At 44.0% G+C, this 23,102-nt stretch overlaps 1 protein-coding gene across 1 annotated transcript in view; it reads left to right on the top strand.

Annotated features, from left to right (window-relative positions):
* Positions 1-12,949, top strand: part of IQCB1 (IQ motif containing B1) — a 29,798-nt gene extending 16,849 nt beyond the window's left edge. The window contains exons 10-14 of the mRNA XM_084807215.1: positions 6,078-6,220; positions 7,086-7,234; positions 8,274-8,402; positions 9,843-9,999; positions 12,552-12,949. Of these exons, the coding sequence (XP_084663341.1) occupies positions 6,078-6,220; positions 7,086-7,234; positions 8,274-8,402; positions 9,843-9,999; positions 12,552-12,778 (805 nt within the window). The 3' untranslated portion in view covers positions 12,779-12,949. The remainder of the gene's footprint in view (positions 1-6,077; positions 6,221-7,085; positions 7,235-8,273; positions 8,403-9,842; positions 10,000-12,551) is intronic.
* The last annotated feature ends 10,153 nt before the right edge of the window (positions 12,950-23,102 follow it).

Below are 23,102 nucleotides of genomic sequence, written 5' to 3'. Positions count from 1 at the left end.
GTGCTGCACTCAATATGCCAATAAATTTGGAACACTCAACAGTGGCCACAGGACTGGAAAAGGTCAGTTTACATTCCAATTCCAAAGAAGGGCAATGCGAAAGAGTGTTCAAACTACTGTACAGTTGCGCTCATTTCACATGCCAGCAAGGTGATGCTCAAAATCCTACAAGCTAGGCTTCAGCAGTATGCGAACCGAGAACTACCGGAAGTACAAGCTGGGTTTCGAAGAGGCAGAGGAACTAGAGATCAAATCGCCAACATTCGCTGCATCATGGAGAAAGCAAGAGAATTCCAGAAAAACATCTATTTCTGCTTCATTGACTATGCTAAATCCTTTGATTGTGTGGATCACAACAAACTGTGGCAAATTCTTAAAGAGATGGGAGTACCAGACCACCTTACCTGTCTCCTGAGAAACCTGTATGAGGGCCAAGAAGCAACAGTAAGAACCGGACATGCAACAACCGATTGGTTCAACATTGGGAAAGGAGTACGACAAGGCTGCATATTGTTGCCCTGCTTATTTAACTTATATGCAGAGTACATCATGAGAAACGCCAGGTTGGATGAATCAGAGGTCGGAATTAAGATTGCTGGGAGAATTATCAACAACCTCCGATACGCAGACGATACCACCCTAATGGCAAAAAGCGAAGAGGATCTAAAGAGCCTCTTGTTGAGAGTGAAAGTGGAGAGATCATGGCATCTGTCCCCATCACTTCCTGGCATACAGAAGGGGAAGAAGTGGAAGCAGTGACAGATTATATTTTCTTGGGCTCCAAGATCACCTCAGATGGTGACTGTAGCCATGAAATTAAAAGACGCTTGCTCCTTGGGAGGAAAGCTATGGCAAACCTAGACAGCATAGTAAGAAGCAGAGACATCACCTTGCCGACAAAGGTCCATATAATCAAAGCTATGGTTTTCCCAGTAGCAATGTATGGCTGTGAGAGCTGGACTATAAGGAAGGCTGAGCGCCGAAGAATTGATGCCTTCGAACTGTGGTGCTGGAGAAGACTTTTACAAGTCCCCTGGACTGCAAGGAGGTCAAATCAGTCAATCCTAAAGGAAATCAACCCTGAGTGCCCTTTGGAAGGACAAATACTGAAGCAGAAGCTCAAATATTTTGGCCACCGAATGCGAAGAGAAAACTCCCTGGAAAAGACCCTGATGCTGGGAAAGATTGATGGCAAAAGGAGAAGGGGACGGCAGAGGATGAGATGGCTAGATAGCATCACCGATGCAATGAATATGAATTTGAGCACACTCCGGGAAAGAGCGGAGGACAGAGAGTCCTGGCGTGCTACGTCCATGGGGTCACGAAGAGTCGGACACGACTTAACGACTGAACAACAACAACAAATAATCATAGGTGGGATACCAGCATAAGCGGGTAAAAGGTACTCAGCTCCACAGAAGTCAGTTGAGCCTCTAATGACAGCGATGGATCCAAAAGCAGCCCAATCTATGAACCTGGTCCTTCACAGGGAGTGCAAGCCCCTCCAAAACAGGTTGAATCCTACTCATCCAGGCCAAGGAACTACCTACCAGCAGTGCCTAGGTCTTGTCTGGATTGATCCTCATCCAGTCTGCTTATTATTGCTGCTCTTTGATTTTAGAGGGGTCACTTTTTTTAGTGTAGTGTATGTATTTTACTAGTTTTGTCTTAGATTTTTTTTAAATTGTGTTTTTTAAAAAATGCTTGTGTTGTAAATCATGAGCACTCATTGAGTGGAGGGGTGATTCAAAAATACTTTAAAAAGTTACCGTTACAGAAAGTGCGTAGTCTGAAAAAATGACCTCAAATAGATTCCATGGTTTAATATGAAACCGAGAGTTAGATTAGTGATTTTTAGCCCTTTTTTTGGTAGAGGAACCCCTGTAACCTGTTGTGATATCGTGCAGAAGCTGAAGCCTCTCTCCCTGGTCTCCCAACAATAAAAACTGATAGTGTAATTTATTTAGCAGTTACAAAATTCAAGTCAGAACTCTGTATTTAATTAGTAATGAAAACTTGGAATAGTATTCAAAATCATCTGACAATCAGAAAATTAAGAAGTGCCTGAGGTAGGCGCTTGTAACATTTCGCAGAACCCCTGGGGAATTCTCATGTAAACCAAAGGTTCCACAGAACTCTGGTTGAAACACACTGGGCTAAATAGTTCAGTGAATTGTTGCCGTGCTTCTATTGAATGAGACCTGCACCCTGGTCATACTTATTTCCAAATAGGTCTGCATAAGATTGCAGGTTTGTTTTAATGTACATGTTCAGGATTACAGCTTAAAGTGGCAGCACCTTAATCCCTTTATGGAACTGTGAGAGGGGAAGGACCATAGTTCATTTGAAGAGCTCCTGCTTTGCATGCAAAAGCTCCCAGGTTCAATCCCTAGCATCTCCAGGTAGGGCTAGGAAAGACCCCTGCCTGAAACTCTGGAGAGCCTCTGCCAGTCAATGTAGACAATACTGACCAATGGTCTGACTTGATATAAGGCAGCTTCCTATGAAAGAGTAACATATGCAAGCTTTAAACTTATTTTTTAAATTAATTAACCCACAGTTTGCTGCCAAATGCTGCTGTCACATGCAAAGTAGGTCAATGTCTGGAGAGCATATTTAAAAGAATTCAATATGAAACTGTTGCCTAACCAAAAAAGGACTTGTTGCTAAAATTGCTCTCCTTATCAGAGGATTGGAAGGTAGATAATGTAACACTGAGTAAATTGGTGGGAAGTATCATTTCAGCCTAGAGTCATTAAATGTATAGAAGAACAAGCCTTGCGGGAGAATAATCAACACAGCTTCTGCAAAGGGCAGTCCTACATACACAGCCATTTAGAATTCTTTGGATGTCAAGAAATGTGTAGATAGAGGGGATGTGGGAGACCGAGCTGGGGAACCTTTCAGCCCAAGGGCAAAATTCAGTTTTGGAGAAGCTCTCAGCTGCCGCATTCTAGTGGTGGGTGGTGCAAAGGCAAAAGGAGTTGGGGCCAAAATACCAAAAATATCTGCACATTTTAGCTGACGCTTGTACTACCAGTAACTAAGCCGTAGGAGAAGCATTTCTCTTAGAATGGGGGAAAAACATGCAAAAGCTGGAAAACCACAAAATGATCAGGGGTAAGGAGTGTGGCCAGGAAAAGGGGGGGCATCTGGGGAACCCTGGAGGGCTGGATTTGGCCCACAGGCCTGAGGTTCCCCACCCCTGTGGTAGACATTCTGTACTTGAACTTCCAGAGAACTTCTTACAAGGTACATCAGCAAAGGTTCCTGCATAAATTAGAAGGCACGCATGGTATAAGAGGGCAGGGTCCTCTTACAGGTAAGAAACTGGTTATAGAACAAGAAGCTGAGGTTAAGAATAAATAGATAACTTAGAAAGTAAGCACTAGGGTCATGCTGCCTGTCCACCATTTAAGGATCTGTACTGGGACTAGCACTATTTAACTTACTCATAAATTATCTGGAGCTAGCAGTGAACAGTGATGTAGCTAAGTTTGCAGACAGTTCAGGGTGACAATAAGCCACTCAGACTGAAATTCTAAAAGGACCCCTCCAAACTGGGTAAATGGGCACCAGAATGACAGATGAGTTACAGCAATACGATGAGGTAACATTTGGAGTACTGTGTACAGTTGTGGTCCCCCATCACAAAAAGCATGGATATGGTCAAAAAGGTGGAGAAAAGGATGACTAATGTGATGGGGGTTGGAGCATCTTCCCCATGATGAAAATTTAAGATGCGGGGGCGGGGAGGGTAGTCAGGAAAAACCACAACTTAAAGCAGGGGTGGGCAATCAGCTGTCTTTGGCCTGATTTCAGAAGCCCCCTGTGTGCAATAGGTTCAGACCTCTGGCAAGAGCTATCTGTCCTTTCTGTGGCAGCCCATCAGGTGGGAAGGAAATAGGGAGAGAAAGAAAATGTGATGGCAGAAAGAGAGAGGCAAGAGGTGACCCATCCACTTCCAGCGCTGGTCCTGTTCACTGCTGGCTTCAGCCCCACCCACTGCTGACATGCGATCCCCAACACATTACCTACAAGGGAACATGGCCCTCGGCAGAAAAAAGGTTGCCCGCCCCGACTTAAAGGAAAGGGGGAAAGAATAGAGATTTATAGAATGAATGATGTGGAGAAAGTAGATAAGGATAACTTTTTTCTCCCCCTCTCATAATCATAAAACTTTAGGTCACCCAATAACATTGGTTGGGTTGTATCCAACAGTGTCTGTCTGCCGGCAGAACAGACACAGCTGGCAGAATGGATCTCCCTCCATTCTGGAGGGGGACCGTCTGGAGCAGATGCGAAGGGGGCATGAGAGGAAGACAAAGTCCCATTGCGCAAACAGAAGTCCACTTGCATGGTGTTCAGTGCCACCCTTTGGCAGTACATTGAGGCCGGACAAAAAAGAAGGGATTGCTTCCAATAATGCATAATTAACTTATGGAATTTTCTGCCACATCTTGTGGCGATTGACCTCTGGTTTAGATGGCTTTAAAAGAGGGCTCGACAAGTTTATGGAGGATCGGGTTATCCATGGCTATCAGATCTCCATATTCAGTGTACCTCTGAATACCAGCTGCTCAAAGGCAAGCAGTAGGGGAGGGCTGTTGCATTCATAGCCTGCTTCCCAGAAGCATCTGGCTGCCATTGCTGGAAACAGAATGCTGGATGATGGACCCGTGGTGTGATCTAGGAGAGCACTCTTACATTTGCATAATAAGATGAAATTTTGTCTGCCATTTAGCAGTCTTCAGGGACCGTTGCAAATGTGCAATGAAGTGCCACAAGACTGGAAGTGAGCAAACGTCGACATCTTCAGAAGGGTCTGGGGGGATGGGATCCAGCCTGCTACTTGACCCATCAGCTGGGTGTTGATACCTGGAAAGGTTCTAGAAGATATACTTAAGCAGTCTGTAAGCATTTCCAAAGAGTCAGCACAGGTTTCTCAAGAACAAGTCATGTCAGATTCACTGACCCAATGATGAGTAATTGAGGTGCTGTAAGGTTCTGTCCTGGGCCCCATGTTTTTCAGTAGCTGTATAAATAACTTGGACAAAGAAGTTGAGGGGGTGCTAATCAAATTTTCAGTTGACACTGAACTGGGAGGGGTAGCTGATTCCTTAGAAGACAAAAAGTAGGATCGAAGATCTTGACAGGATGGAGAACTGAGCAAAAAACTAACACAATCAATTTTAACAGAGATCAATGTCACATTCTGCATTTAGGTAAGAAAAACAATTAAATCACAAATACAGGATGGATTGACAGCAGTACTTGTGAAAAGGCTGTAGGAGTTTTAGTAGACCCCAAACTAAACATGAGTCATCAGTGCAATGGTGACTGAAAAAGCTGATGCAATTCTAGGCTGCATCAACAGATGTGTCTAGACACAAGAATTAATGGTACCACTCTTTTCTGCTTTGGTCAAATCTCACTTGGTGTATTATGCTCAGTGCTGGGCAACACAGTTTAAGAAGGATATTAAACTGGAACATGACCAGAAGAGGGCAACGAAGATGGTGAGGGGCCTGGAGACCATGTCCTATGAGGAAGGGTTGAAAGAGTTGGGTATGTTTAGCCTGGGGGAGAGATGATAAAGAGGTAATATGATTGCTGTCTTCAAATATTTGAAGGGTTATCACATAGATAATGGAGCAAATTTGTTTTTTGCTCCAGGGGTAAGATTCTAATGATAAGAAGGGGTATTTTGACTAATCATTAGGAAGAATGTCCTGACAGTATGAGTTGCTTGACAGTAGAACAGACTGCCTCAGGAGGTGCTGGACTCTCTTGTGCAAGGTTTTTAAGTAGAGGCTAGATGGCCACTTGTCAGGGATGCTGTAATAGTGGATTTCCTGGATATCGGAGGGTTTGGACTAGATGACTTCTGTCAGATATGATCAAAGATGGCTCTCCAGCAGCTTTTGGTCAGTGTGGAGGATCACACTTCAGAATTCCTACCCTGTTAGGAGTTCTGGCCACGTTAGATTGCTCCATTTAAAGAGTAGTCAAAACTGGAGGCCAGTTTAAATGTGGAAGACACAAAGCCTTCAGTGATTACTAAAACTTTTTTGTAGAGCTAAAAGAGAACAGGAGTTGCAAGATCTAACAAAACAGAAAGAAGAAGAGGACCTCCGCCAACAACTGCAGCTTCAGAGAACCAGAGCCATGCGGCTATTTCATGAACGACAGCTTACACTATTGGAAATAGTCCATGCAGGTATGATTGTTTCAGTAGCGTGAAGTAACTGTTCCATGTAAAAACAAATTTCCCATTTCCTTTTGTTCACTTGGAAAATTCTGTTTCCTAAGACTTAGTCCTTGGTGCACTAAAGGCCTTTCCTTAAATGGTCAGGAATCTATCAGTGATGTATCAACTCTTTTCCTCAAGGAGGGAGTCAGGTGGTAAATTGTATGTAGAAAAAGTTGAATGAGAAACAAAACTGGTATAATTCAGTGCTGATTCATTGAATGTGGACTCATAGGGTGCATCTGGACATTAATTGGCCTTCAGAACTCTTCCTGGGATATGATCCTGAGAAGGCCTTGAGTTTGCATGCTTCCTCCCTGACTCATTCCCTGTTTCCTTCACTTCCAAAGAGAAGGAAGTCAGTGCACTGGCAGATCTCTGCCATCAAAGCCTAGGGAGTGGATAGCCATCCCCTTTCAGTTTCCCTGTGCATTTACTGCATCAATTTGTTTCATTAGGTGGCACTGGACTGTTGTGGACCCATGCCAGGAATGCAGTCCTGTGCCTAGATCTCAATTGCTCCTTGACAGCGATAAGAGTACTTTGCCCAGAGGAGCTATTTGTGAACAGTTTCCATCTTCACTTTGGTGCAGGATCTCATCCATGCAGAAGCTGAACATGCCGCACCGCAAATTTCTGTGGCCTCCAACATGGCCCTAAGGGTATCTGGTTGTTAGTTCAGAAAGAGATCTGCTGTCTCCTGTTACCGCTGAACTATTTGATGCAGTGTCTGATTTCTCTTCTGTCTTGATCTGAGCAGTAATTAAGCCCAAATATGTTCTGCTTGCATGATTCCAGGTTTTCTAATACTGGATCTTTGCCCCATATCTCCTAGGTCAGGTAAATAAGCATATGCATGAAATGAAGGAGAACTCGGCCCTAACCATCCAAAGATACTGGAGAGCATTTAGGGCCAGAAGAAATTTTCATCAGCAAAAAGCATACCTTAAGCAATATAAGGCAGCTGTCCTTATTCAGAGAACGGTGAGTATGCGAACCAAAGGCTGGCATGAAGCAAAATGCTCTGTAATTTAAAATAGGCATAATTCAGAACCTCAAGTGCAATCTACTAAATGTGAGTGTTAGGCTTCAGGATCTATATCAGGGGAGGGCAACTTGTGGGCCTCCAGAGGTTTGGGCTACGCTGGCTAGGGCTGATGGCAGGTCTAGGCCAAAGCATTTGGCCTACAGTTTGCACACGCCTGATCTATATAGAACCCTGAAACCTGCAAAAATCTGAATTGCCCTTTAAATGTACTTTTTCCAGAAGTGGTCCCCAAAGACCTAAGACAGTAAGGACTTAGGAAACAATAGCTCAGTTTTCCATCCTGTTGATTTTTCAATCCCTCTCCCAGTTTATCAAATTATTCCTTAATTCTGGAGGCCAAGATAAGTTGTTTGAAGCTGCTTTTGCAGGACCATATTGTCCAGCTGAAGCGAGCCTTGTTGTAGCGGTATCTAGCTGAAGAGAAGATCAAGAGGAGAAATTACGTGTTGTGTTTTCTTTCTCTGTTAAATAGCAGCAATGGGCTGACTCTGTAGTAACTCACCAGAGAACAGGATATTGAACTAGATGGGGCCCTTGATTTAATCTAGCGAGGCTGTTCGTATTTTCTTACTTGTAATGGGATTCCATTCAGCTGACGCCTTCCCCACTCCCTGCCTCCCCCTGCCCTTCAGAAAAGGCCGAAGGATGCAGAATTAGAGTATAATCGGTGCTCATGCTTCGCAATCAATACGCAATAACAGACCTGACCCAAACCGTTGTACTCATTTCCTTGTTCACACACTGAACTGAGAATCAAACTGTTGCCATTGTTTTAGGGCATATACACACAGAGAATGCTGTAAGAAATGTGGTTTAAATGAAGTCTGGAGCATTCATGTGTTTGTTCATGAAAGAGATTCTGTGTCATTTTCTTAACAGGCTTCCTATGCTGATCAGAAGGCCTTTCAAGGAGCTGTCCTGCTGCAAAATTCTGTAAACCATTGTCACTTTGTGTTAATATGTCTGTTTCCACAGGTACTTAAATTCTTGGAAAAGCAAAGAAAAAGGAGGGCCTATTCTCTCTGGAAACAGCCCAAGTCTCTCTCTGATGAACAGAGGCTATTATTGCAGCAGAAAGTGAACGACTGCATCAAACTGCACCCGGTACAACATCATACCTGCTATCCACAGAACACTCTTTCCACATCAGTTTGTTGAGGAACCCTGTAGGTTGCAGAGGATTTTAGGTGGACAGGCCATTTACACATGGCATTGTCTGGACCCATAGGTTTTGCTGTTGTCTCACCTGAACTGAGTGTAGCCTAGAATACTCCCAATGCTTTCCTGCAACTGCACGTTGCAGACAAATGGTAGAGACTGGTCACGCTGCCTTCTAGGGAAGCTTGTCTGCCATTTCTGACCTCCTCACTGAAGGGCTACTTAGGAATGTAGTTTGAAAACCACTGCTGCAGAGCAATGGGAGGGATTTGCCCCATAGCACCACCTTGGCACTCGTCCCGATTCAGCATCGACAGCTTGATAGCTGTACACACTCAGGAATGGGAAATCTGTTAATTCCTATCCTAACTGCAACCTCTTTTTTCCTCCCATACAAGTCAAAGAAGAAGTGAAACTCATCAGATCAGCCTTCTCCATCCTGGTGCTCTTCAGATACGTTGGACATAAATTCCCAACAGTCCCAGCCAGCATAGCCAATGGCCGGGAACCCTGGGAGTCGTTGTCTAAAACATTTGGAGGGCACCAGGTTGGGGAAGCCTGCATTAGTCCAATTTAAAGAAGCTTCTGGTCTAGTCTGGTTCATTTCCAAGATAAACTAAAAAAAAGGTTCTTGAAATGGCAGGGCATCTTTGTTTTCCTGATCAAAGGGCTATGTGGATATGCAGACATCCTTAAGGCTACGAATATGACAGTGTTTAAGAAAAGCTCTTAAAAGTAATCCAGGCATTACAGCGTTTGTGTATGTTGCTGGTCCACAGTGCTGTCAGAGGCACTGCTATCCAGTCGTGTGCACATCTGTTGCAGTAGTGCTACTTGTGCTGATGGGAGCTAGTTTCAGCTTTTTCCAGAAACTACTTTTGAGCCTGCAAAACTAGTTTGACAAAAGGCCATGACACAAGAGTAAAACTCGATGGCTATCAGAGATCATGAAGGCTGTACAATATTGCTTTCAAGTCATGAGAAGTTATAATCTATACATAGCTTTAATTAGAGTTCTACATTCTTCACTCAATATAACACACCAAAAATGCATAAATATCTATGGTTTATATAAACTCAATATGCCATGAATATACTGTTCCTTCTTTATTTGGTCTGTGAAACCTAAGATATTGGGGGCTGCTTGGGCCTTTCCCCCTTTTTTTACCATTAATGTAATAATATGAATTTGCTTCTTCCTGAATCCTAATTAGGTAACTAAATTTATTCAGTGATGGATCGATGGCTTCAGGGAGAAAACACAGGAAGAAGCGCAGTTATTAGATTTACAAGTACCCAAGGAATGCAAATCTTGTGCTGTAGACATCCACAAAGGTTTGAAGCTGATAACAGCTAACAGTGACAGGCACCATCATTTTTCTCCAGGCTTCCGAGATGTCATCAGAAATGAGCAGGGAACTTCATCATCAAGCCCAGGAAAAGCTGGCCCAGTATTTGCTGAAAAGAAGCCAGGATCGCAAAGCAGAGCAGCATAGAGAGGCTTTGCTCGCCCAGATCCATACAGATGTGGATCAGCTGATGTGTATGTGTCCACCTCATTGTTTATCCTTGCTCAGATTTTTCCCCCATGTTAGTTTTCCTGTGGTGAACGTTGATGAAGATTAACGGCAGAAGTCATTCATGCTAGTGGGTGCCACTTCTCCGAGCTGTGAATTTTCTTCAGACATTTTCATTGGTTGTGTGAATTATAAACCAGGTGTCCTGTTGATGTCACAGCTGTCTGGTTATGCTCCTCTGACATGTTTTAGTCTTCTGTTCGCAATGACTATTGTCCCAGTCCTGATCATGTGTTCTTGGAAGTAGGTCCCAGTGATGAGAGCATTTGTATGAGGATGTTTTGGTAAAGATAACAGAAATCTTCAATATGCAGCGCGGGCCGTTGTTTTAGTGGTGTTTTCCAAAAACCCCTCCAGAAACATCGCAAGAATCATTTGTACTTAAGGCAGAAAAATCCAAGCGGTCCCCTCCCCCCATTTACCCTTAAATGGTAAATTAAGTCTGACAATTAGCTGGCCTCTAATGGTACTCCAGAATCTGTTGTCTCACTCTCCCTGCTGGTATGCCCTACCCTGACTGCTCCTCTTGCTCCCATATCAGGATTGTAATGCTCCCGTATCAGAAAGGTTGCCTGTAATCCACTAGTGGGCGGCCTGTGGATTCTCTGGGTGCTGCACCAACTTTCCTCGCAGCCCAGCTGATCAGTCATCTGGTGGGGGTGGTTCACAGCTGTTTCCCCACTATTAGTGAGGAGACAGCCATCTCGAATCAGGATTGCTTCGAGGCAGGGAGAGAAAAGAAGCTTTAACCTTCCCCTCCATGATCCTGCTCAAGACTGCAGTAAGCTGATAGCAACGAAGAAATGGCAGTCTTGAGCAGATTGCTTGTGGGGCGGGCTGAGGCTACAGCCTTTTCCCTTCTTCGAGCCATCCTTATCAAGATCACTGTCGCCTTGCTGCATGCACATGCTTATGTCTGTGCAAGTGCAGTCCTCAACTTGCCGCCCAGCGCTGCATGCAGTCCTTGGAGGCAAAAAGATTGCCCACCCCTACTGTAACCTTAACCATGTGGTTGGTTATTCTGGAGCACAAGTGGCTTGTCTTTTAAGAACGTGCAACTGTTGGGTTTTTTTGTTTGTTTCTATCCTCTTTAAGTCCTCCCTCAATTCTACAAAGGAAAAAACAGGTGGAAATTCCATGTACTATGTAGTATCCAATGTGGTCCTCACAACAAACAGAAATGTTAGTCTCCGGAAGGGGCACGACCGGTCCCTTCCAGAAAGTAGCATTTCTGTGCATTGCAGCACTTTTCCTGGAAGCGCTATGTTGCAGCCGCCAGCAGTAGGGGCCATGCATGCCCCGCGGACACCCATGGACCCCATTGGATACTACCCCATGTCTACAGCTTTTTGTATTTTTTGCTTTATTGAGGCTGGGGCTGTGCAAAGCACTGCATAATTGAAAATAACCACAGACCTCATCTTTTGAATGAGATTGGACAAGGTAATATATTTCCCCCCCACAGCTATAAAAATGTAACAGAAGATAATATTGGCCTTGTTCAGACATAACACTAAATGATGGTGATGTTATGTGAACAAGCCTCAGGCTCATCAGCTGCCCGCTCCACAGAGATTGGAAGCTTTTACTTCTATTTTTTAACTAACCACAGTTTATCATTATGTCTGAACCCAGACGAACTGTGGTTAGTCTTAAGTATGGTTTATGGAAATAACTCAACTTCAGATGGTGGCTTATGAAGTTGGCTTGTTTCTGTAAACTATAGTTAAGACTAACCACAGTTGCAGGTTTGGACAGAGCTGCAGTTTATCATTAATTAAAAATGGAAGTGAAAACATCTGTTCTCCTCATGGCCGCACCAGAGAAGGGAGTGCATGCGCCCAAGATTCATGCATAGAACGCTAAATCATAATTTAGCGCATGGGTGTCGAACTTGGTTTGGTCTGGGGCCAGATTCTCCCCCCGACCAATGTAGCAGGCCAAATGATGTCAGGGACAGGGCCCTCCCTGATGTCATCTGGTCCCACCCTCCACCAATTTTGCTTTTCTCTGCAAAGAGAGACGTGGATCTCTGTGCCTCTCTGCACAGAGAAAAGGGCTTGGACAAGCCGTGCACAAAGCCGAATCCCTGCTGTTACCTCCAATCCCTGACTGGAGATAACAACAGGGATTCTTGTCCCCCAGGGGGAAGGGCTTCGAGGAGGGGAGCCTCTGTGGGCCGGAGGTTCCCCATCCCTGATGTTTAACATTATGTTCAAACCAGGCCAGCATGTCTCATATGGTTAATAGACATATTTGTGTAAAAACCAGGTGTGACTCCACCAGTTTTTTTTGCTGTTTGCAATGACATATTACATGCCAATGAACTGGCTTGTACTGTCCCTGTGTTTGAGCTAGTTTGGTCTTTAGCTGCAATGCTTAGAAACATGGATTCACTGTTGCAGAACTGTAAACACTACCACAGAAACCAGAGGGTCAAAACCAACAGGTCTGGAGATAACCAACCTAGTCTTTGTAGGGAAAAGTCATTGCAGTTCTTTTTCTCCTTTTGCCTTAGGTTCCCCAAGTCTCTCAGAATCCACCATGAAAGATCTGAGTATCTTTATGAGTAGATCTGTTCCTGTGATATCCAGAGCCAAACAGTCCCACAACACCATGTTGAAATACACACAGTGGCCCTGGTGGAAGAAACTTGAAGAAGAATGCTTTGATGAAGAGGTTGTCTCAGAAGATCTTCTGAGTGCTGAACTGGGAACTTTGTTCATTGGTGGAAGCAAATCATAATCAGAAGAAAATAAATTGTAGCCAATGTCTGTGTAATCACGCACTTCATTTTCTGTGAGAGAATGTCTTCCAAGATGTTCTAGCAAGCCGTCCCTCCAGTACTGTCCAAATACTTCCCCCCCAATGATTCATTATTAATAAAATGGGTTTGTACTTGTATAGAAAAAATTATATAGTTGTTGTCCTTTGAATGGGGACTAGATTTCTGCTTTACAGATGTTCGCCTCTATAACCAGAAAGTCTAAATTCTGCAATTCAGATAATTTTGGGAGATTGGCAGATTGTAGTTCTGTTTGTTTAAAAAGTGGTATTCTGAAATATGTTCCGGGGGTAGAAGTTAAGTGTTGAAAATGAACAAGGACATGCAGGGCAGCTATAAGTGCATGTATATGTTGGGGAATAGAATCTAGGACAGGAAAAGGCCACCCAGTGCCCCTCAGATGTTTTGCACTACAGCTTCTATAATCCTTGACCCTTGGCCATGCTGGCTGGGATTTATGGGAATTGTAGTCCAAAACACCAGGTTGCCTACCCTTGATCTAAGAGCTATGGTAAGGAAAAGTAGAGATAAGAAGCTTTAGTCCCCTGATGACTTGAAATATGGCCCCAAAGCCATTCTGGTTTGAGTCACTTGAATAATGTTCCTGTACATATTCTGCCTTTTTAAATGTGCCAAAAATGTTCCTTTTTTGTTTTAATGAATTACCGTATAAGTTAGCTACACTGAAGGAAGCAGGATTTATTAGTTCACACAATTTGTAGATTGGAACTTTTGATCCTGGCAGTGATTACATTATGGGCCAGTTTCCACATCACAGCGGCAGTTCCTAGGTTAACTCAGGAATTACAGGGACAAGCGGAATGCATGAGCCATGTGCTTGTCGTTTATACTTTTAATTACCTGCGAACCCAGAAATTCTGAATTGATTATGGGTTGAACAAACCAGAGTTAATCCAGCAATTGCCCATGGTTTGTTGTTGGGTTAACTCTAGGTTGTTGACCCATGAACAACCCAGAGTTTCCCGGGGTTTGTACATCACGAAACAGCTGAGGAACGGAGCATTCCTGGGTTGTTGATTAAAAATGAAAATTATGAGCATGCAGCTCAGACACTCCACTCATTCCCACAATTCCTGGGTTGAAAGGGGAATTGCCGCTGTGATATGTGAACAGGGTCTTTGTCTTACAGGCCTAGATTCTGGGCTGTGGTATGACTATCGGCATAAGCTTTTCTCAAGCAGAACAAAAATACAAGAATTCTTACTTGAGCAGAAATGTCTGCCTTGTGTTGTCATGTGGTTATCTTTTATACAACCTTAATATGTGTATTAAGGAATTGGAGATCTGGGAACTCATTGCCTGTAACCATTCAAGAATTTTCTGGGCACCAGTGTTTCTCAAGCATTTTGAACCAAGGAAGGGGAAAAATTGCTGAACTTGAAACTAGCAATGATGTAACAATTGCAGCCTTAAACAGAAAATTTGATTTGGGTATATGAAGCCTGTTATTGCTGATCCTGCAAAACCGTTTAAATTACCCAGGTTAAGAGAGGAAGGGCAACTGACCCTCAACTTCCAGACATTCTCCATGTCCTAAGCTATGTCTTCTTCCTGGAGCAGTTTCAGAGGATTTTCTTAGGGCTATCTGATCTATTGAGTTCTGTGACTTGATTGCATGCACTGTTCCTGCGTATTCCCCAATCTCACCCTCCCTAATATCCACAGTCTCTCTCACCATTGCTACTGTAGGTTACTTTAGAAAGAAGATGCTGGAAAAGGGCTTTCTAAATGCATTCCCTCCACCCCTTATGCCAAGATGTGCACATCAGCTCAGCTTTTACTTAGGAGAACTTGATATGGGACTACCCACAATCAACAAAGCTGCCTTCCTAAAAGATAAAAAGTGTCTCATAGCATTGCTGAATCTGGAGATTTAGAATATAAAGGTTTTAGGGAATAAGCTTCTGGAGGCAGGTTTGGGCAAATTAAATTCCAGCAATGTGGTTTTGCCCCATCTCACTCACTTATATAGTGGCTGGGGAACAGAAAAAAATATTTCAAGAATGATAGAGAAATGCACTGTAAGAGGAAAGTAAATTGTGGAAAGCAGCCTAGTGCCTTTTACATAAACCAATTACTTTTATAGTCTGGGCCTTAGATTCGATGCGTAACATCTGTGATTGATTATTTATTAACAATGTTTATATACCACTTCTCATTTGAAACAAATCCCAAAGTGGTTTACAAAAGACTAAAAAAAAAACCCCAAAACCACACACACACTAGTATCATGAGGTTGGTACAAAGATAGCTCATGGCTGGCGGAAAGCCAAAGTAAATACGTGTTTTCAATAAACGCCTAAAACATGCCTGAGGCCTGACATAGTTCAGAGGGGAGATAATTCCATAGGGTGAGTGCCACTGCAGAGAAGGCCTGTCTGTCTCGTTGCCAAACGGAAATTGCATGGACAACAGGGCCTCCCCTGATGATTGTAATGGCCTGGAAGGTTGGTATAGGGGGAGACATTCCTTGAGGTAACTTGGTCCTGAGTTCTATAGGGTTTTGTATACTAATACCAAGACCTAATTCAGTAGCAGACTGCCAGCTCGTGTAGATCCTTTAGCGCAGGCATCATATGTGCATGTTAAGGCACCCCAGTCTGTAACTCAGCTGCTGCATTCTGCACTAGCTGCATCTTCTGACTGAGCTCCACAAAGAATGCATTAGTTACCAATGCGCAGATCACAGCAGCCAGGCGATCCCTGTCCAGCAATAAGTTCAGTTGGCGTCCCAGCCTCAGCTTGTAGTAAGTGCTTCTAGCCATGGAGGTCACTTGGCAGCGACGGATTCAAGAATACTCCCGAACTGTGAACCTGTCCCTTCAGGGAGAGTACCACCCCATCCCGAGCTGTTAATTCCCCAAATTTCCAGACATGGAAACCACTCACCCAGAGTGCCTCCATTTTATTGGGATTATGTTGAAGCTTAACAGCAGACCAATATCATGAAACGCAATGGTGTGGCGGGGACATGACATTGGCATTGCAGTCTCATACACCAGCACAACATTTATTTGATGTCTTTCTAAATCATATGCATCAAGAGAGCGGGTAGCTTTTATGTTCTGCAAACCTGTAGCTTAGTTACCACCCTTAAGTGGGACTGAGTCAAACGCTATTCCAGGCTTTCTCCTATATAATGGACTTCAGACCACTTCATATTCCAGGCACAGAGCAAGCCAGCTATGCTCATTAAAAACAGTCGCAGCGTAGTCCCAAGTGCTGCTTGGGAACAGCTTTGAAGCTCCTAGAGTTTGCCTGCTTCTAGGACATGTGAAAACATTTTGAGAGCTGGCTGGATTAGGTCCTATGGCAGATCTGCTCCTTACTCTGCCCTCTGGGCTCTCGCTATCTCCATATGTTTGACTGTTTTCTTCTCTTGTCGCTATCTCCATATGTTTGACTGTTTTCTTCTCTTGTCGTACCCTGTGCGCTACACAAGCCGGGTTCCCTTGCTTTCTGAGCCTTTGCTGACGTACAGTGCTCTATGCTCAACTCTTCATAATTATCCTCATTATAGTGTCCTTTTATCACAGGGAGATGTTCACAAAGGTGCCCTGCATAATGCATTTTGTCTAAAGAAATGAACCCCCTGGCCTGTGTTAAATAGCTGGTGAATTATAGAGCTGTCTCACCAAAAGGCCATTCATTGTCATGCTAATGGCCTCTGCCACTTACCACCATTGAACTAGATTATGAACTTCCCCTTTGTAATGTGCAGGTTGCTGGATAATGGAATTTCCATTTTTAACCCCATTTTCAGTGCCTCATTAAAGGTACCAAAGTGTCAGTGGAGTTCACCATACAGCACTATTTATCATCAGCATAAACATGGTTTTGCCCTTCTCCAAAGCTGTGTGGTCTCTACTGTCATTTAATCTTGGGATACCTTGCTTATGTAAACCACATCACTTAATGGATGAAAATACTTCCCACTCTCAGCCAGAGGGCTGGGCAGGCTTGGTTTACTTAACATTTAGTACCAGCATGTCAGCTTTTGATCCATACAAAGCTCCCTAATGCAGAATTCCAATCATATTTCCATTGCAGCATTTATGTATTTCTGTGTGCCATCCAACCAAAGCCAATGCAAATGTGGCCAATTGTTCTTTGTGCACATGCACGCCATTAAAATAAAGGTTGAAAGCATTCGCTTGGTTTCAGAGGGATTTTACATTGAATTTAATGGGAGTGCTCCCCTGTGAAGGATAGATGATTCTGTTCTAAACAAGTGATGTCTATATCCCTCTCCAAGCAATGCTTTATCTGTTATTTGTCTGAGAAAACTATGGTTCCCCACCGCCCCATCACAAAGCTAGTGAAAAGCCTCAGGTTTCAATTAAGTGCTGTGTCAGAAAGGCCACCACCATCTGAGATGACCCTGCTTGGGCTCAGGTCTGGCTTTAGGGGTTGGCAAGCTGGGCGATCACCCCTGGGCACCAAGCTGAGTGGGGAGCTAAGCTGAGCTGAAGGGGGCACCAGGCTGAGCTCAGTGGCAGTGTTGTTGTTTTTTTTACGTACTGCCTGCAGTGAGCTAGGGTGGCAAAAAGCAAGCATCTGTAACCTTTATTTCAAGGTTCTACAGGTTGTTTGAGTACTAACTACAAAAATGATCTTCCTTCAATTAGCCTTAAAGTATGTTTTTTTTGTGAATGTCCACTTTGATGTCATTGCACTAGGTAAAAATCAGTGGAATACAGCTTTTCTTTGAGGCAACATTACCGAGCACTTAGCACTTTGAATATAGTCCATACATGCAATAATTATCACATGTGGCCCCCAGCTTTGTACACATATGCGTGGGTCCTCCTTGCAGGGGCAACAGCAGGGCCCCCAACATCACACCTGCACCAGGCCCCATAAACCATCTGGGTGGCCCTGCAAAGCAGGGGGGGGCACCAAAAGTACTCCTCGGCCAGGGCACCATTTATCCTAGGGCCAGCCCTGCTTGGGCTAGAAACATTTTTTTTCCTGTAAAACCAAAGCTAGCTTCCTGGTCCTTGCTTTAAAGAGTTGGTCTCTTAGTCCACTAAACAGGACTGAGCTGGATCAATTCTTCCTCCTCCACTTTTTCATCTTTGTAGAAAAGAACCTTTGCGGCTTTGCCTTTCTGTGACCAATATCAACAGCTGGCGGGTTTCTTGCCTGTCCACTGATCCCACTTCCTGCTTGTTCCTTAAACTTCAGAACATGTGTTGTCATCCTCTTCCTGTGTGAAGCCCTGGGGCAGCCTGAAGTGGCCTGAATGGGTGTCCTCCAAATGTGGTCCTCTTCCCTTTTACCCTCTGTCTGCCCTGTCCCATGTCTTCTTTCAGTATCAGAATTACCAGAATTTCTCTTTGATGCCTATCCCAGGACAGTTTGATGGAGGGTTCCTGGCCCTTCAAAACATATAGTGCTGCGCTTTGCAAGTTAAAGTGAACGCCTCCAGTCTGGATCCTCAGGACCACATGCATTATGGTCTTCAGCATGCACACTGGGGCTTTTGGGAAGACCCCTTTCCACCACAACTTCACATATACCCTCAAGGGTTGCTCCCAAAGTTTGTGGGACCCTGTGGAGGAGCATCCAATGCAACAGGAAGAGCTGCATCAGGACAGGAAAATTCACAACCCCTGCATATTTCTAAAGGCATTTATTTATTTATTTATTTATTTATTTATTTAAGTTATAGCCCACCTTTTTTCCTCCTTAAGGAACCCAAGGCAGCATACATACTCCTCCTCCTCTCCATTTTATCCTCACAAAAACAACCCTGTGCGGTAGGTTGGGCTAAGAGTCTGTGACTGGCGCAAAGTCACCCAGTGAGTTCCATGGCCAAGTGGGGACTAGAATCCGGATCTCCCAACTCCCAGCCCAACACTCTAGCCACTACACCACACAGTCTCTCTTGAAGTGCATACACTGGCAGCTTGGGATTTTAGACAAATAACTTCTTTTCTGGAAGAAGTGTCAAGTCTCCAGTGTCTGCTGCCAGTTTGATCTAGGGGAAATTCCTTCTCAACCTCAAATATGCCAATCAGTTGGATCCCTGACAGTGAGCAAAACCTAGGGGAAATTTAACTGGGTGCCTCTTCACAGTATCAAACATACTGCCCCTTCCTGCAAATACAGATGCTCCAGGGGGAGAAAAGCAATTCAGCAGTAGTAAAAAGAAAAGAAAAATATCGCTGACTCCAATCGGCTGCAACTGTGGAATCAGGAGAAAATCACATAATAATCTCTAAAACTGTATCTGCCTTGAACCCAGTGAGGGTTCTTTGCTCCCACAGCTGTTCTTGGGAGATTAGTCCAGAACTTGACACTTCTAATGCAGGAAGGGGGGGGGATTACAATTTAAAGCACAAAATAGGTGTGCATGCAGGGTAGGGGGGATGTTGAACTCCCCACCAGGCATGCATTTTTTTCCAGTAGCTTCCAGTATCACAGCCCAGCAGGGAGGGAATTAACTCTGATGGATGGTGGGTGGGGAGAATTGGCAGACTGAGGGAGAGCTGGGAAGTCCCCATCCACATACATCTTTTGCACCTCGAATTGCACTCCCACCCTACACATGAATGGCATAGACCCCACATTTAGAAATGCAGGTCCACATGTCAGCATGCAGTTTGCAATCTGATAGCCATCAAGTTATCAGGGCATTATTCAGCAAATAGTATGATTTTCCAAAAGCCCTGATTAACCAAAATGTTACTTTTATGTTTATTGGAGTGTAGTTTCTACAGGATCGGTGTTTCTAGAGGACTGATACCAAGAATAAAATTCATGTCCTAAGTCATCCTTAGGACATGAAGCAGCCTCATCTCCAGAGACACTGAGCTTGTCTGTGCGTGAGTAATGCATTCTATAGTATCAAAAGCATGAATGGGAGCCAGAGCTCAGCCCATAGCAGGTATGCAGCAGACTTTACCAATGGACTCATCTCCTGACTCTAGTTTTTATCTTCAGCAGAACCAAATGGTAAAGCTTTTCCTAGACTGTGCCACTTTAGGACGGGGAAGGTTGCTTGTCTGAATACTTTGCTCTTTAAAAAAATAACGAAATAAATATATTAGCATATACAAAACTAGCACATAATGGAGAAGAGTAGGTTGAATCCTTCTCCTTGACCTACCAGTTTCCTACATGCAGTCCCTCCACTCCCCCCCCCCCGCCCCAGGTGAAGCATTTAAATATGCAAACTCTCACTTCAGCCTGAGATGATATGGTTCTCTATCAAGTTCCTTTTTCCCAGAAAAGATGATCTCATGTTTAATGTGGAGGAAGGATATCAGCATTGCTGCTTTTGCATGGCTGAAAAAATAGAGCTGTCTAAAGGCTTAAAAAGCTATGATGTGCATGATATGTATGTATTTTATTTATTTTTTATTGCATGCCTCAGCCAAAAAGGACTGGCTTACAAATAATCAGTAAAAGAAGACAGTCCCTGCCCTCAGGTTTACAATCTAAAAAGGAACAACACACACAAGGAAAAACGAATGGGGAGGGAAGAGGGGGGAACTAAGTCAGCAGGGCTGGTGGAATGGCCCTGCCTCCCCCTCTTGTCTCCCTCAGCACAGCCTGCTAGAATGGCTGCTGGCATTAGCCACATTGGTTAGTAAGCCATAACGGAAGCATATGGCAACCAATGGAAGCTTCACCCCTTTACATTTCCCTATATGGCTGTATGCAGAAAAGTGTATACAGCATCACGTGTGAAGAATGTGTGTGTGTATTTTTGCCATATGTAAATAGGGTTCAATAGGTACATATGCGACCTTCACGCATTTCTTTATTATTTTATTTCTTTATTTCTTTATTCATTATTTGATCTATGCCCCACCTTTCCACCCCTAAAAATAGCGCTCAAGGCAGCTAACAGTAATAACATCAGATTAAAATAAACTCAGTTAAAGCAAGCATAAAAACAAATTTATTAAAAACATAATGTGAAAACATAAAAATAAAAGAGATAACTGCACCCAAACCAATAGAACCCGCATAAGAAATAGATCAGATTACATGCCAAAGGTGGTATAGATCAGCCTTCCCCAACCTGGTGCCGTCCAGATGTGTTAGACTGCAACTCCCAGCGTGCCCAAGCAAGCCATAGCTGGCTGGGGCATGCTGGGAGTTGTAGCCCAACACATCTGGAAGGCACCAAGTTGATGTAGGCTGGTGTAGGTGGTTGCTCTCCCCAATTCTCCAGCCTACTAGGGAAAAATGTGTGTGAGGAATGATGATCAAATAGTAGACAGAGGCTTGGTGAATACGGGGTTCGCAGTGGGGCCTGGAGGTCCACTTGCGGCTTCAAGCACTCTAGTGTTTGCCCAGTGCAAGTTCCCTCATTTTGTATTTGAATGTTTGCTAAGCTAATCAAATAAGGATCTGACTTGGAGTGCAAGTACAGACCTAACCCAAGGAGCCCCTCTGAGGACAAAAAAGCTCAGATCAAAGGCTCTGTCACCTCAGTTGTATATGAAAAGTATCCCCTTCAAACGTTCTGTGAAGAGACGGAACAAGCCCACTTTGCCCAAACTGGCCTGCGGGGGCATTTTAGATGAATTGTAGGTTTTAGTAGTTGTGATAAATTAGAACCATTTGTTGCATCATACTGCCATCCCCCACCCCCACCCCACCCTGTCCACTTCATGTCAAAGAAAGCACTGCTGGACCACTACTGTTACAGTTAAAGGGCTGTGCAGCCTCTGAAGGATTCAAATCAGAGGGATACTAAACAAGAGCCATTCGTCTGCACACAGTGCCTCAAGCGACAAAAATGGCCGCAGAACACATTTGGAAAATTCATCTCATCAAGTGTGGAAGCAAAAGAGTCCTGTATGCCGCTGGTTCCTACAATGGTGAGCCATCATTTTAAATAGCTGAATTCTTTGTCATCTCCTTACATCGGAATCCAGACACAGCGTAGAAACAATCTCATCTAGTAGTCACCCACTTCGGGTGGTTCCTTTCTAATAAACCTAGTTTCTCACTTCAGACTTGCTCTAACTGGAGTTCTATGATGACAAAAGGGTTCCCTGAAGAGCAAAGGTAGCCACTGAAGGCAGCTATTTTGACGTATCTCAAGGAATCCTCAAAGTGATATGAGTGGGAGCAGGTTCCAGGCCCCAAACATCCTTCCTCAGCTATCACATTAACAAGAATACAACGCTTACTGAGGGCATCTCTATATTACACAAAAACAAACACACACACACACACCCCGCATCCTTTCCAGGGCTTTCTGCTTTCGCTTTCTTTGTGGGATTGGGATGGGCTTCTTTACACAGCAGACACGCGGTTTCAATAGAGTGCCTCCCTCCCTCCCTGGCATGTGTGCAAAGGATAGAGGCGGGGGGAATCTTGCTTTCATTGCTTAATTTGTGCTGTACTGTTTCCTCACAGCCCTAGGCACACGTACTTGTGAGTAAGTCCCATTAAAGTCCATGGGACTTACTTCCGAGTAGATGTAAGAGTGTGTTGTAAGTCTGCAACCCTCAGCACACTTACTTGGGAGTAAACTCCACTAAACTTAACGGGTGCTCTGAATCAACAGAGGATGTTGATTCTGAGCTTGGTGGGGTGGGGGATCAGATCTGTCTCATTTTGTTGCAGGGATGCCTTTTACTCTCTTCTTCCTTTGATAGGCGATTGAGAGACTCAGGATATGAATCGAGGAAAGTCCTTCCTCGGCAAGTTCATGGCACGAAGCTGGTATTACACACTCCAGATGCGGCGCCATTCACTTTTATAACTAGTTTATCTCTGATCTTTTTGAAAACACAATAAAGGGAACAATTGTGTTGTGAGAACTATTTTTGGCACTGAGAACAATCTGGACTGGACATGTTGCTTCCATTTTAACATATATTCTGTTTTTACTGGTTTCAACAGGTGTTCTATACATGCTGTTTTTGCATTCTGATTCTTCCTGAGTCCTGTCAATGGGGTGGAATGGATACCTAAACAAAATGTCCTTCTAAGTGGTAACAGTGCAGTGTATGGGGGCTTACCAATGCTAAATCGGGAATTATAAAATACAAAGTTTTTTGCAAAAACACTATCACTTTACTCCCAAGGGACAAAGTATAGGATTAACCTTTGAGTTGTGACACTTGGCTCAAGAGTCATGTGGAGATCTCCATGTGCAGACTTAAGTGTTTTTCTGATCACAGTACCTGAAGTCACACATCACCTGCCTTGTCATTCCTGACAGTTGGACAGCTTTGAGAATGGCCTCCAGCACAGTACAAGGAACTTCTTTTGAGAAAATTACAGGGAAGC

Source organism: Heloderma suspectum, chromosome 1 (assembly GCF_057233095.1).
Source record: "Heloderma suspectum isolate Gila_16-S chromosome 1, 16-S_ref, whole genome shotgun sequence".
Taxonomy (NCBI): domain Eukaryota; kingdom Metazoa; phylum Chordata; class Lepidosauria; order Squamata; family Helodermatidae; genus Heloderma; species Heloderma suspectum.
The sequence above is the reverse complement of the archived record's forward strand: the minus strand, read 5'-3'. Positions and strand labels throughout refer to the sequence as shown.